We start from the raw sequence: 12,172 nt of genomic DNA, 5'->3' as shown, positions 1-12,172 counted from the left end.
CCTTTCTACTCGTTGCTAGTCTCTCCATAGATAGATCTTGGTGACACGTAGGAAAATTTTGAATTTCTGCTACGTTCCCCAACACGTCTGTCATGTCCAATGGTACGACACCTTTCGAGCCAAGGCGAGGGGGTTGGGTGCATATTTGGTGATTGAGGAAGAGAATATTGTGTTCTCTTGTCTAGCAAAGAAGACTTCCTGAAGACATCTCTGTTGATAGCAACTTGTGTTGAAGTATAAATACATAGTCCACCTTCCCCATCAGCTTGAGCTTCTGGGTGAACTGACTGGTGCGTGCAGTTTTACATGGTATCGGAGCTAGCCAAGATGTCTTGAGTTCAAGACCACTATTGCTGCAATTTTAAAAAAAATACAACCCACTTTCAGCCACGTTTAGGCCTGAGGGGGCACGCGAAGGGGAGTGCTGAAGTATAAATGCATTGCCCACCTTTCCCCATCAGCTTGAGCTTTTGGATTAACTGGCTAGTGTGTGCAGTTCTACATGTTGGTCCTTGCCTTCTTCTACTTGCTGTCCTTGGTACCCGAGTGTTGTGGTCTTCAACATTTGCTAGATGGGCTCCCTTTATTTTTCTATTGTACTAGTTTTGTGCGTTGAAGGGGAGCCTTGGCGCAGTGGTAAAGCTGCTGCCTTGTGACCATGAGGTCATGGGTTCAAGTCCTGGAAACAGCCTCTTACAGAAATGTAGGGAAAGGCTGCGTACTATAGACCCAAAGTGGTCGGACCCTTACCTGGACCCTGCGCAAGCGGGAGCTACATGCACCAGGTTGCCCTTTTAGTTTTGTGCGTTGTGTAAGTTGTGAAGTCTAGTCCCTTTGTATTCTCTAGTTGACGTGTCTTGTTCTTGTTGTATTACCTGTAATCTTCTTGCCCGTTATTAGCTCTGTTAATTCAAAGATGAGCTCGCCTCAAACCTTTTATCTAAAAAAATACTATTGGGGACCGTCCACAAAGCTGCAAATCATGGGAGGCGCCATCATGACCTAAATTGACTTAGAACTGTGTGTGGGGGGGGGGGGGGGGGGGGGGTGCATGTGTTTCCGCTTGTGTATTGAAGTATTTTCTGTGTATTTCAATGGTAAGTTCAGTTTCTATTTAACATTGATCCAGATGAACATCAAGACCAGTGGTTTTGTTGTTGACGCGAGGCCTGAACGGGCTTCTCTTGTGGTTGCCTTCTTTGTGCGACTTGAAGCAACCACCAGACTATGACCATTATTTTTTATGATGTTATATTCTTTTTGGGGAGTACACGAGTTTGCTTCTACAATCAGAATTACATATTCAGGGGCAATCAAAATTTGTATTCCCATCAGAATTCAAACGTAGCATAATTGAGCCAGAATCTTTCATTGAGGCTAGATGTTTGACAGCTTCATATATTGGGGGATCTGATGTGTTGTACCAGTATTGGAGTGGCAGACCATATGTTAGCCTCCTAGGCTTCTTTCAGTGAAAGAATTTCATTCCATAAAACCAATCATCCACTGACAGATAATATTTGTTCTGAGCAGATTATTACACCCTCCGTAAGGAAATATAAGAGTGTTTAGTATTTCTTTACAGAGGGAGTAGCAACCAACAATGAAATAAGGAGTATGTCATTAAAAAATACACTCCAATGTGTTGTGTATTGGGTCATGACACTAGCTTTTTTTAGAAAAGGAGGATAACCTCCGGCTTCTGCATCAGTCGATGCATGCAGCCATATTATTAAAAAGCGTAACAAAGTCTCACAATCCAAGTAAGCTCAAAATCTTAGCAAAAAAGGAAAAAATAAATATGTAAAGCGCCACATCTGGCAAGATAGCGCCACATCCGGCGATAAAGAATAGACTACGATGCCTACACACCTAGCTTATTATTAGCTCACCATCCAAGTCGGCTGAAGATAGCCCGTGCTACCGTCTCCCAGCGGTTGCACCCACTAACCATAAGCTCCATGTAGTCCGCATGAGTAAGTAACGACCACATACGGATACAGGATGTACCTATGTAGATAACCTGCAAAAAAATAGTGAATTTTGTTCCATTAAAATCATATCATTTCTAGTGTTTCATATAGCCCATAATAATGCACATATCAATATCCAAATATGTTTAGCTATATGTATGTCTACTCCATTAAGCCACGTCCCAAATAACGTGTTTATGCTCATTGGAGGTGGACGTTGAAAGCTATATGAACAGATCACCATAACAATGTTGCAAGTGGGCACTTGAGAAAGCGGTGTTTAATCGTTTCGTTTTGATCACAAAAATAGCACCTGGGGTTACCAACCCAATTCCTTTTCATCAGATTATCTTTGGTCAAGATGACTCCTTTGTGGACGAACCACATAAAGATCTTGATGTGGAGTGGAACTTTAATCTTCCATATGTGCAACGACCTCGACAATGGCCCGGAATCAATTAAGTCCAAATACATGGATTTAACAGAGAATAATCAGCACCAGCCACCCTCCGTAAGACATTAACTTGCCCTTCTAGCAGCTTAATCTTCTTTCAAATATATCTTCTATACATTTCCATTCTTTGTTCGCTAACCGTCTATGATGAATTACGATCCCTATATAATTAAAAGGTAAGGATCCCATTTCACAACCGAACAAGTTTCTATAATTGTCTTGTTCTTCTTTAACTCTACCAAAGTAGAACAGTTCGCTTTAATGAATTTGATTTTGAGCCCAGACAGTTGCTCAAAAAGGAATAAAATAAGCTTCATATTCCTAGCTTTTGCAAGGGTCATGACACTAGCTGACATACCTCCCACGCCAACTCAATAATCCACTTTCCACATGTATTTGCCCTCATGCCGCCCTCAATTGCCCCCCACCCCCCGTCCCCTTTTGTGTTCTAGCATCTAGCTTTCTCCCCCATGACGAGGACGATCAAAAGGATGGAGTAGGCTGGGCCAACCACTTTAATGAAGAAGGTTTGGAAGGAGTGGCTGGTGTCACAGGTAATATGGCAAGGCACCAGTGACACTCTGACGGGAGGTTGTAAGCATGTTAATAAACATGCTGAAGAAATTTACTTTTATACTTTAATGTAATATCATTTGTTTTGGCTACTATTAATTCTTGCTTACATTTTTGTTGTTGAATGGATCGGAGGATGGTGGTACCCCCGGGCCACCAGCGGCCCACTGTGGATCAAACTCACTTCCGTATCAGATTATTGAGGATTAGCGACGTAGACGTTTGTGTGAGTGTGTGTGTGTGTGTGTGTGTGTGTGTGTGTGTGTGTGTGTTTGTGTGTGTGTGTGTGTGTGTGTGATGGTGTTGTGTGCTTGTGTGTCCATTGTAATTGGTGCTTTTCTAAAACGAAATGTTACCTTATGAATGGTTGCCAGAAGGCATTGGATCCGTGGACCCTGTCGCACAGATCTTGGCACAAGACCGAGGCCACGTCAGCTCCATGGATTCGTTCACGTTGTCTCCAATTTCAGTGAATGACCCCACGTTTCTTTCTCCCCCGCCATTGTATTTTTATTCCTTAGAGCATGGCAATTTTTGTGGGTTTACCTTTTCTGGAGAAGTATGAATGAGTGTAAATGTAAATTTTTAAAAATATATTGCTTTTTATATAATGTGTCACCATAGACCATGTTTTTATTTATTTTGATTGCATGGAAATTTTATATTTATGTAGCATGGCATTTTCTATGGTACTGTCACACGGCAACACACAACTTTTAAAATACACCATGACATTTTCTAATTGATATGGCTAACATGGCAAACATTTACAAATTATACAGTCACATGGCATTTTGTATTGATCGATCCATGGCAAATGTTTCATATGGTTTACGGCAACTTGTAATATTTTTTTGTGTTTGTAGACATGGACTGCCTAGGGCTGGTTCGCCCTCGACGTGGTTCTCTAGCTAACGAAATTGTTCGCTAGATCGAACCCCCTCCCCCGGAATGATTCATTCGCCAGGGCCACCGCCTTCCCTAGGGAATGACAATCAGAAAGTAGTGTCCTTCTCAAAAATGTAAAGATATCATCTACGCGCAAGGATTACTATGATGTTAGAGTTGTTTATGAGATTTTCATCCAGCAAAACAAGGTTATTTTCAACCAACAAGGTAAGGTTAGGTGATTATAAAAAAAATAGATTGTACAAAAAAAAACAAGGTAAGGTTAGGTCTATCTCTCCCCTAAAATAAGTTAGGTTAATCTCCGGTTCTTGTTGCCATCTAATCCATTCGTTCGACATAGTATATATACTTTCCCCAGCTCGATACGTACAAAGAGAAAAAAAATTGATGAAGCTGCGATCGGGGCGCCGCCTCAGCTCCTCGGTGGCGCCACGATCTTGTGGTCCAGGCGGTGGAGCGGACCGCATCAGCGACCTCCCCGACGATCTGCTTCTCCTGATTCTCGGCCGCCTGGGCTGCGTCCGCAGCGCCGCGCGCGCCGGCGTCCTCTCCCGCCGGTGGCGCGGCCTCTGGACGCGCCTCCCGTCTCTCGTCTTCCGTGGCGTCGCCTTCCGCTCCCTCGAACCGGCGCTTGCCAACGTGGTCTCCTTGACTCTACAGGGGCGAACACAGTCTCACATACGCCAACTTCTCAGAGTTAATAACATGTTTGATTTACATGCGTCGGCCATTCATTAATTCCACCTCTTGTTTTTTTCTCTCTCGTTCACACAAGTATTCAATTTTTACTTATTGACATGTAGGCCATAGTTTGTGTTCTGTGCCACCGTAAATTAATTGGTAGTGGGTACGTTTCAAACTAAAATTCGCAATAGTGCTCTATCAAGCCATACTTTTTCATGTGATTTTCAAGTTTAAATATATTTTATATTCTTAACCAATTGTTTAATTTATAACCCGTTTGTGTATTCATGTTCCGCAGAATTAGGACTTTGAAACAGGACCAGTCTTCAATATATTTTGGAAACTTTGAAAATTCAAATTTTGAAACATGGCAAAACTTGGTGAAATTTAACAAATTTGTAGAGAATCATAATCTTAACCAAGAAGATATTGTCACAGAATGAAATAGTATGATCTTCCATGAAACTCGACGATCCATAGTGAATCATGAAACACATGTTTCACTATGGATCAATGTGTTCCATAGAAATATAATGTTTCATTCCATGTCAATATGTTCTTAGTTGACCTTATGTTTCTTTATGAATAAATTTCTATATTTTCATCAGGTTTACCCGCAAAAAGATAGTTTCATCATGTTTCGAAATTTAAATTTTAAAACATCTCAAAATATCTTCAAGTGTGCTCAAGAACACGAAGATGCAAGTGGATTATAAATTGGACAATCGATTCAACAGATAAAATAGATTTAAGCTTGAAAAACACATGGTAAACTATTGGCGGGTAAAGCATTGCGTGTCAAGGTGGGGTGCATGGCATACCAAGAATCTCTAGCAAAAGGGAAAAGTTGTCAGAAGAATGTTATGTAATAAGAATACAAGTAGATACATAAAATGAATACATAGCATGGCACACAAATCTTCAAGAAGAGCAAAGGTCCACACATGCTGTAGAATCACATTTCTTGAGGACACATGGCTTTAAGATGGAATTATTTGCTTCAATTTGCAGAATGGCTATGGTGCATCATCTCCATGGACGCAAAATAAAGCACGGCAAATCGAGCAACACCTGTGGATGGAGATTGCGGCGGACTTATCTGTCATGGACTTGGAGCTGCATCTCACAACTTTGGGCCATGTTTATGGAGCAGTAGTGTTCTTTTTCCTTAAGATGCACCGGATTCGTACTGCCATACATAGGCTTAAGCTCAGGGTTTCCTTACTCGACCCCGATACTATATCCGCGGTACGTATTCTCCTCTAATGCATGTTATTGCTACGTGATGTATTTCAACATAGTAGTACACTTTGCCAAAAATTAATAATAATATACATAATAATACTTCATCTGCTATAAAATATAGTGCTTGCCTATATATTTTTTAAGAGTTAAGATTTGCCAACTTTAACAAGTTAATAAAAAGAAAGAAAAATCCATGTCTATGATACCAAGTAAAGATCATTAGATATGTGCATCATGAGACATACTTTTATATTTTATTTATTTGGTATTATTAATGTGGACAATTTTCTTAGTAAACTTTGTCAAACTCTATGAGGTTTGACTACATTATTATGGAAAGGAGGGAATAGTACTTCCATACTTGTTTAGTGGATCAATTTTTTCTCATTGTACATATATTCATTCTTGCTTATATGTTAATTATTCTTCTTAGAATGAAGAGGAATGCCGACAGCATTGTGCTTGCGCCCCCACCAACTGGACAAGCCAAGTTGTCTCCTTGATGGAGCTTGCAGAGGTGGAAATTGACGGTTTCCAAGGAGACGATCACGAGTTTGATGTCTTGGAACATCTATTCAGATGTGCGCCAACTATTAAAAAAATGGTCCTGAAGCAGTCATACGAGGTCGCCCCAAGTGCCACAAAAGTTCGTGACTTCTTCGAGGCACATCCTTTTGTGGAATGCTACTACATTTCATCTTCCCACTCTGCACCTAAACCTAATTAAGCTCACGTTGTTGGTGGCTTAGTTTCATGTTATATGCAAATAAGAATATGTGCCAAATCCCAAGTTTGTTCATGCACGCACGGATCTGCGTAGCCGTGCGGCTCTCGCCGGAGCAGCTCGTCCTCGCCCTCCCATGGGGCGCGCAGCCGCGATGTTCGAGGACATTAAGGCCTGCCGAGCTTCCAATGCGCCACCTCAATCTCACTCACCTCCTGGTCCCTACCAACCTCCCCGCGCCGTCCGCCGGTGAATGTTTCTCCGCCCTCACAAAGCTCGTGCTCTCGGGTTGCACCGTCGGCGGCCTCATAGCCTTGGTTGCCATTTGCCCACGTCTTCACTGTAGGAGTTCGTCGTCTAAGAGACCAAATCATGGGTACACTGCATCGACGTCGCCACGCCCATGCTCGAGCTGCTGATTGTGATGCTGAGCTTGCTGTCGGCGTCAATGACAGCAACAGAGAGAGTACAACCTCCGGTGTTGCGCATAGATGCTCTCAAGGTTTGTCCCTTCCTCCTCCCATACTCTCCATAGTCTCGCATACTCCGACTAAAAGTGAAAAACATTTGTGATTTATACGAGCAACATGGCCTCTAGCATCGTTCCCCTCGCGGGTGACACGGGAGAAGCCAACCTCGGCCGCCAGCCACCCGCCCTTCCCCGTCCTCCCCTCCGCCGCCGCGGCTGGTCGGCGCCGGGCTAAGCCCGTGCACGCGACGCGGCAGTGGAGGGCCTCTCCCCTCTCCCCCGGATCCATGGGTGGCGCGGACGCCCAGATTTGCGGAGGCGCGACCCCCACTTCGGCCCATGGTGGCGCCTGCGGTGGTGCTAGTGGGAACCGGCCGGATGTACATGGGGCGGCGGTGGCCGGGGCGGCGAACCCATATCCGACCGGCTCGGGCCCATCCCGGATCTGGTGACGAGCGTACGCTGCGGAGGGGAGGGGTGGCGGCCCGGCGTGGCCGTCGATCTGGACGCGGTGCAGCGGGTGGTGGTGGTCATCTCTCACATCAGAGGTGGTCGGCCTGAGGATGGGTGTTCGGATCTCTGGATCCGTCATCTAGTAAGGGCTGCGAGTCGGGGAGACATAGTTGCCGGTAAACACCGAGCCGACGGCAGGCGATGGCAGTGTTCTGCGTTGTTACCTTGATGAAGGCATCATCGTGTGACTACTGTCAACCCACTCGTACTGCTCTAGGGGAAATCCTAGGATCTGGTCTTCCAGATCGGACGATGACGGCACTGCGGTGTCGTTTCTCTCTTTGGAGCATCGTTTGTGGAGCAGTGTTGGAAGTCAGAGACAGGAGATGGAGCAGCTTCATCTTGCACGGAGCTTGGGTGGAGATGTCAAGTCATGTCTGCCCGACAGGTGCTACGCTTTGTCATCCCTGGTTGGCAGGTGCTACACTTTGCCATCCCTGGTTGGCAGGTGCTATGCACGACAAATTTTTCAGAGATTTCAAGTTGTGTCGGCTGGTGGTACTTGGCGGCATATGGTGCTGAGGTGTACTAGCGGCGACCACGACATGCTCAGCAATTCACGCGCAGGGAGGTGGTGCCATTGGGCGCCATGGTGGCGTCAACAGGAGCTAGATCGGGCAAGGATGGTGTGTCAGTACAGCTTTGAAGATGGAGTAATGGTAGTTGGCGGCGGGGGCCGCTGAGAGCGCACCGGACCGTTGTGTGCCCCATACCCGGCAAGTCGCTTGGTTGGGATCTCAAGTCTTAGATGTTAGGCTTGGCTGCGAGGTTTGTGGTATTAGGCCTAGACTATCAGCATCCCTTAATCAACTGGATAGGGGTAGCGACAGATGTTGCCTAGATGGTGATTTCGGACTTACTGATGTATCTCTCTGTAAGGTCTTTTATGAATAATTAATAAAGTGGTTGCATGCATTTTCCAGAGGGGGTCTTCCTCCTTTTCTAAAAAAAACAGGGTTTTATGATGGAATTGTTTGCTCAAATTTGCAAAACAAGTACCGTGCCTTGGAGGTTGCCGCGGCAAGTAGTGCAGATGGAGGTTGCCTCGGACCTATCTGTCTTGGACTTGAACTGAATCTCACAACTTTGGGCCATGTTTATGGTGCAGTTGTCTTCTTTTTCCTTAACATGCATCCGATTCGTACTGCCATACGTAGGCTTAAGCTCTGGGTCTACCTGACACCGATAGGGCACCCACGGTACGTATTCTCCTCTAGGTTGTTATTTCTACGAGATGTACTGCAACATGCTAGCAGACTGCTAAAAATAACAATACACATACATGCTATATATAGTAGCGCCTCTGTATTTGTTCAAGCGAACAATTATTTTCTTACTGTAGCAATATTTATACTTCTTTCTGTGCTAATTGTTATTCTTAGGATGAAGAGGAATGCGTAGACCATTGTGAATAGACTGGACAAGCCAAGTTATCTCCTTGACGAAACTAGCAGAAGTGGAAATCAACGGTTTCCAAACAGGCTGTTGAAATATATTGCCCGCCTCTTTTCATCAGTTCGAATTTTTGGATGAGTTAACTGGAGCATAAATTCAATAGAGATCACCACGAGTTTGATGTTTTGGAATGCCTATTCAGATGTGCGTCGATGTTTAAAAGAATGATCATGAAGCAGTCGGACAAGGTCACCCCAAGTGACGCAAAAGATCATGACTTCTTCAAGGCACATCCTTTCGTGGAATGCTACTAGATTTCATTTTCCCACACTACATCTAAGGCTTCGCTAGCTTGATGCAATGAGAATTTTAAGCTCCCGAAACCTAATTAAATACAAGCTGCTGCCTTAATTTCATGTTATGCAAATTTGGCAAATTACCAAGTTTGGTCAAGCATGTATGTATCCAAGTGGCGAGTTGACGGCAAGTGGATGGGCAGAATCATTGAACTTAACAAACTTCAGCGAAGATAAAAAGTAGACTTCTTGAAAATAATAGTTTTTAGCTTAAAAAATGTTAACACTACACCTTACAGAGAGGAACGCGAGAAGTATATTTTCCTCACAAAACCAAAGGCCGAAATTAAGGTACAAAATATATGTGAGTCAATAAAAATTCTGGGGCAGAAATTGGCCAATGGTTGATTACGGAGTTGGCTCACGAACCCTCTCCGCAGCATGCTGGTTGTCAGCGTCCTTGGGTGCACACATGGAATGGCGTTTGTTTGATGATTTTTGGCACCGCACATGCAACAAGGCGTGCTCAAACTGTTCTTGTGCGTCGCAGCGGAGAAGGCTGGACTCGGACAGAAAGGCTGGATGAGGCGGGAGTAGGTTGGGACGGTAACCCCGGAATGCATTTCGCCATTGAAATGGAGTAGCCGACAGCCGGAGTTCGTGTTCCCATGTGCAAAAGTGTCGCTTCTTGTTGATGTAATTTTCTTTTTGCAGAAAACTGTCGATCTATTCATCTTCAATCATGGCAGTATAACGAACACCAGAAATAATAAAAATTATATCCAGATTCATAAACCACATAGCGACGACTACCAACACTGAAGCGAGCCAAAGGTGCGCGGCCGTCATCACCCCTCCCTCGCCGGAGCCGGATACAACTTGTTGTAGTAGACAGTCGGGAAGTCGTCATGCTAAGGTCCCATAGGACCAATGCCCCAGAACAGCAACCGCCGCCGATGAAGAGAATTTTAAATCGAAAGGATCCAACCTGAAGACACATGAACAAAGACGAATAAAGACCGGATCCGAGCGGATCCACCAAAGACAACCACCGACCAAATCTCCTGAAATCCGCCCGAGACACACCTCCACACGCCCTCCGACGATGCTAGACACATCATTGGGACAGGGCCTAGATGAGAAGAACCTTATTCCATCTTCAAGAAGCCGCTATCATCTCGTCTTCTTGAGCAGGACACAAACCTTAATAAAACTTAAAGAAGCATCTGAAAACGGAGCCCTCACACCGACGAGATGATCCACCTCGCACCCATGTCCCTAAAGCCACAAAAACATGGGAGATTGATGACGCGGCTGACAGGAGGCAGAAACCCTAACCGCCTTTTCTTGAAGGAGGGACAAAGGAAAAGGTGCAAACTCTGTGGCGTACTGGTAGAGACGATCGTCTACCCTGTAGCACAACATACCATCGCGGTCGTTAAGCCAGGTGCTAGCCAAGTAGTCATCCAGTCCTTGGTGTTATGGTTGACCATGTCACCCATATAAAAGTTGTAGCCATGGAGGTGGGGTGAGACGGCGGCTGCGGCGGCGGCGGCGACGAGACACGCGATGCGATCTGGGAGGTGGCCGCTGGATGAGGACACGATTGGGGAATTTTTGGGTAGGGTTTCGCTTTGTGTATGGTTCCTTTGTTTTCCCCGTGGGCCACCACACACACGAAACAGAAATTCGCTCGAACCTTCCCGACTATTGCCACATCAGAGAGCAAATTTTTCGTGCGGGCAAACTATTGCTTTTTTTTTTTTTGCATGGTACAAACTATTGCTTTGGCACGAACATGGGCTCCGGTGCGACCGGCTGGTCTACGTATTTTCCTGTGCGTCCCAACTCACAGGACAACGTATTTTCCTTTAAGTCCGACCCTACAGCAAAATGTCCGATTTTCCTATCGTTGTTTTCATCTCGTCCCTGTCGTCTCGAATCCTATCTGCCAAGAGAGGCCGATCTTTCAGCGCCGTCCTCCGGCAGCTCCCCTCCGTCGCCGACCTTGATCGTTGATGATGACGGGGTCGCCGGTTTCACGCGTATGGATCGTTTTTACTTCCTCGTAGTCTAGGTTTTTAGGTTGTTCACGGTGTTTGCTTCGACGGCGACGATGATGATGCTGAATAAAGTTTTTTCCGATCCTTCCCTAACGAGGCCATCCGTCCTATGATTGGGGATGTATTTGGAAACGAGTATGTTCAAGCAAGGATGGCATGGCGGTGGCAGCATCCTCATGGTGGACCTGTGTCCTCGGACTCCGTCATTGCGACGGTGTTTGCTCCAACATCGGCGCACAGCTTCGGAGGTAGTTCAGGAGTGGATGCAGATTGTGGTCTGCATCGACGACATCTGAAAGACGAAACATGTGCTGGGCTCGTGGTTCATGTATGGCATGTATGATTTCCTCCGCCAGCGTCTTATCGTGATGGCTGCCAGATCTGGAGTTCGATGGTATGTCTGGAGTGTTGCCCTGGTTTGATTCGTTCACCGGCAGGGGCTTCACTTTTGGTGAGCTACCTTGGAGGTCTGCAAAGCTGCATATCAGCGATGGAGCCGCGCCGTGCTCAGGTGAGGAGGTGATTCGTCATTCTTTTCTTCCCTGGCTGTTGTGGTGGTGCCAGAGGCAAGTGACGGACGTTCGTGTCAAGCTCAGAGATGTTTTGCTATCTTTTCAGTTTTGTCATGTCGGTCTTTACGTGATTTATACTTTGTTCTTTATGAATGAAACATGTATTATCATGCAAAAGAAAATGTCTGATTTTTCTCGGGTCTTAATTATGCCATCAGGAAAATACATATTCTTGTGGGCCTCTCGGGCCTCACGGGAAAATGAAACCCCGCGGGGAAAAGTGCAGTTTCTGGTAGTGAAGCAACCACTTGTCATTCTTGTCATGCAGCGGAGGACCTAGCTGCTGCATGATCCAAAAATCG

At 45.4% G+C, this 12,172-nt stretch overlaps 1 protein-coding gene and 1 long non-coding RNA gene across 3 annotated transcripts; one reads left to right on the top strand and one right to left on the bottom strand.

Moving 5' to 3' along the window:
* The first annotated feature begins 4,296 nt into the window (after nucleotides 1–4,296).
* LOC123163207 (F-box/FBD/LRR-repeat protein At5g53840-like) lies at nucleotides 4,297–6,587 on the top strand. Its single transcript, XM_044580950.1, has 3 exons — nucleotides 4,297–4,605; nucleotides 5,605–5,841; nucleotides 6,272–6,587. The coding sequence occupies exons 1-3, from the start codon at nucleotides 4,297–4,299 to the stop codon at nucleotides 6,563–6,565; spliced, it is 840 nt and encodes a 279-aa protein (XP_044436885.1). The 3' UTR covers nucleotides 6,566–6,587.
* A 3,605-nt stretch (nucleotides 6,588–10,192) lies between these two features.
* On the bottom strand, nucleotides 10,193–10,887 carry LOC123162985 (uncharacterized). 2 transcript variants are annotated; one of them, XR_006481620.1, is made up of 3 exons: nucleotides 10,663–10,887; nucleotides 10,322–10,513; nucleotides 10,193–10,223 (listed from the first exon to the last, which is right to left on the bottom strand). It is a non-coding gene; the product is annotated as an uncharacterized lncRNA (long non-coding RNA). The 2 variants fall into 2 exon arrangements; XR_006481619.1 differs by having other exon boundaries at nucleotides 10,193–10,513.
* Between the last annotated feature and the right edge of the window lie 1,285 nt (nucleotides 10,888–12,172).

Source organism: Triticum aestivum, chromosome 7B (assembly GCF_018294505.1).
Source record: "Triticum aestivum cultivar Chinese Spring chromosome 7B, IWGSC CS RefSeq v2.1, whole genome shotgun sequence".
Lineage (NCBI taxonomy): Eukaryota > Viridiplantae > Streptophyta > Magnoliopsida > Poales > Poaceae > Triticum > Triticum aestivum.
The sequence above is the reverse complement of the archived record's forward strand: the minus strand, read 5'-3'. Positions and strand labels throughout refer to the sequence as shown.

Excerpts from the sequence above, each read along its gene's own strand:
- LOC123163207 (XM_044580950.1), top strand. The coding sequence starts at position 4,297 with ATGAAGCTGCGATCGGGGCGCCGCCTCAGCTCCTCGGTGGCGCCACGA. Across the intron at positions 4,606-5,604 it reads ACATACGCCAACTTCTCAGA|AATGGCTATGGTGCATCATC; the intron begins GTTAATAACATG and ends TTCAATTTGCAG. Across the intron at positions 5,842-6,271 it reads ACCCCGATACTATATCCGCG|AATGAAGAGGAATGCCGACA; the intron begins GTACGTATTCTC and ends TATTCTTCTTAG.